Source organism: Myotis davidii, unplaced genomic scaffold, assembly GCF_000327345.1.
Source record: "Myotis davidii unplaced genomic scaffold, ASM32734v1 scaffold1623, whole genome shotgun sequence".
NCBI lineage: Eukaryota > Metazoa > Chordata > Mammalia > Chiroptera > Vespertilionidae > Myotis > Myotis davidii.
Window position 1 is genome coordinate 71,604 of NW_006294461.1, and position 2,670 is coordinate 74,273.

The window sequence follows — 2,670 nt, forward strand, 5'->3', positions numbered from 1 at the left end:
CCGCGGTTTGCCGACCACTGCGCTGGTTTGGCTCAGTGGATAGAGCATCAGCCTGGTCAAGGGCACATGCCCAGGATGAGGGCTCGATCCCCAGTAGGGGGCGTGCAGGAGGCAGCCGATGGATGATTCGCTCTCATCATTGATGTTTCTCTCTCCCTCTCCCTTCCTCTCTGAAATCAATAAAGAAATATATATACATATATGTATATATATAAAAGAATGAGGTAAAACAACTGTCCTCTCCTGTTATAGATTCTAAGGTGTACATTTTCTCACATTTTAAATAAAGTGTTTGATACAGATTTTGCCTTTCTTACTGGTGCATAAAATACTTGTGTACCTTGCAGTGGATGGCATCTTAGACCTAACGAAACCTGGTATTCCAACAGCAGACAGTGCCCACAGCAATACTTAGAAAACCCTGGCCAGGGAGGGTATGGCCAAGCGGGCGCAGTCAATCACACAACCAGGCCTAGCACCCCAATTCTGAGGTCTAATTTTCACAATATTTTTTAAAATTGGCATACAGAGCTGGAGAGGTGAAAAAGACCTTCAAGATAATTCAGATCGCCCTAACCGGTTTGGCTCAGTGGATAGAGCATTGGCCTGTGGACTGAAGGGTCCCAGGTTCGATTCCGGTCAAGGGCATGTACCTTGGTTGCGGGCAAATCCCCAGGGGTGTGTGTGCGCAGGAAGCAGCTGATCGATGTTTCTCTCTGATCAATGTTTCTAACTCTCTATCCCTCTCCCTTCCTCTCTGTAAAAAATCAATAAAATATATTTTTAAAACAACAACAACATTGAATATGGCAAAAAGAGACAGCCAAAGCAAGGAGTAAAGAAAGAGAAATAAACAAGAGGGAAAAGAAAGAAACACACAGCAATTTCCCCTGAAATCCCATTTAAAACAGACGTAAACACAGCTTCTTAGAAATCCAGGCTGTTGCCCTCGCCCTTTGCCCACCTTTTGGGCTCCAGGCAATAACTTGAAAGCTTTTAACTTAGTCTAATGATCCCATCAAACAGATGAAAGACCTGGACCCAGAAATGTTTCTTATCATTCTGATATAAAACAAGTTCACAGGGGAGTTGATGAACTCTCCTTCCTTGGACCAAGGATCCTTAAACTCCACCAAAATGTCTTCTTTCTTTCTCTGGCCAATGTCTCTAGTTCTGGAACAGGACAAACTAATAATAAGCGACACATGTTTATGCGTCCTTTCTAAAACATCCTAATTTTTAAAAAAAAGGGAAGATATGCCCTAACTCAGTATTTCTCAACCTTCCTAATGCCGCGACCCTTTAATACAGTTCCGCATGTTGTGGTGACCCCCAACCATAACATTATTTTCGTTGCTACTTCATAACTGTAATGTTGCGACTGTTATGAATCGTAATGTAAATATCTGATATGCAGGATGTATTTTCATTGTTGCAAACTGAACATAATTAAAGCATAGTGATTAATCACAAAAACAATATGTAATTATATATGTGTTTTCCGACGGTCTTAGGCGACCCCTGTGAAAGGGTCGTTCGACCCCCAAAGGGGTCGCGACCCGCAGGTTGAGAACCGCTGCCCTAACTGGTTTGGCTCAAGGGACAGCGTCAGCCTATGGACTGAAGGGTCCTGGGTTCGATTCTGGTCAAGGGCACATGCCCACGGGTTGCGGGCTTGATCCCCAGTGCATGAGGCGTGCAGGAGGCAGCCAATCCATGATTCTCTCTCATCATTAATTTTTCTTCCTCTCTCCCTCTCTCCCTTCCTCTCTGAAATCAATAAAAATAGGATGGCTATGGTGACACAGCCTTTGGCATCCACTGCCACGGGGCCTAAGGGAGGAAGCGCTTGCTCTGGCTCCTTGCTCTGGCTTTTACCCTAAAACGACAACAACAACCACACTACAACTTCACAGGTTGCAAAACATGTCCCCACACACGTGGTCCTTCCACCTCGAACCAAGGCAAACCATCGGCGCCCGGGGAATTCGGGCCACCCCGGCATGGCTCCAACCTTCTCATGGCTCCAACCAATGCTTCCGGGCGGCCCCCCATCAAACCACGCACTTTCCTCCGTCCTGCCACGGGGCCTAAGGGAGGAAGCGCTTGCTCTGGGGCTCCTTGCTGGCTTTTACCCTAAAACGACAACAACAACCACACTACAACTTCACAGGTTGCAAAACATGTCCCCACACACGTGGTCCTTCCACCTCGAGCCAAGGCAAACCGTCGGCGCCCGGGGAATTCGGGCCATCCCGGCATGGCTCCAACCTTCTTCAAGGCTCCAACCATTGCCGTCCCATCAACCCCACGCACTTTCCTCCCGACCTGATGGCCGGGACATCGATCAGAGAGCCCGGAGCCCTGGCTCCACACCTCAGCGCTGGCTCGTGGCCTCCGTCCGCTCGGTACGGCCCGTCCCGCCGAGGTAGGGACCACGCGTGCGGCACGAGCTAATGAATGAATGTGAACCAAACCCGGAAGCGCCTCTCTATGTGAATTTGGGGGGAAAGCGGTGACCTTTCAAAGGCCTGCTGTGCAACATCAGTTGTTCTAGGACTTTTCGTCTGGCGCACACGGACTCTGCGCCGGGCAGCCTGCAGGCAAAGGCTGTGTGTCAAGGGGAGTAAGGCCCTCTGGCCCCCGCCCCCTGAGAGCTCGGGCTGCAGG

At 49.3% G+C, this 2,670-nt stretch overlaps 1 protein-coding gene across 1 annotated transcript in view; it reads right to left on the bottom strand.

Moving 5' to 3' along the window:
* The window catches only part of LOC102751729 (chromosome unknown open reading frame, human C15orf40), a 9,422-nt gene extending 7,130 nt beyond the window's left edge, over positions 1-2,292 (bottom strand). The window contains exons 1-2 of the mRNA XM_015567163.1: positions 2,272-2,292; positions 1,744-1,879 (exon numbers count right to left, since the gene is read on the bottom strand). Coding sequence (XP_015422649.1) covers positions 1,744-1,879; positions 2,272-2,292 — 157 coding nt within the window. The remainder of the gene's footprint in view (positions 1-1,743; positions 1,880-2,271) is intronic.
* Positions 2,293-2,670: the final 378 nt, after the last annotated feature.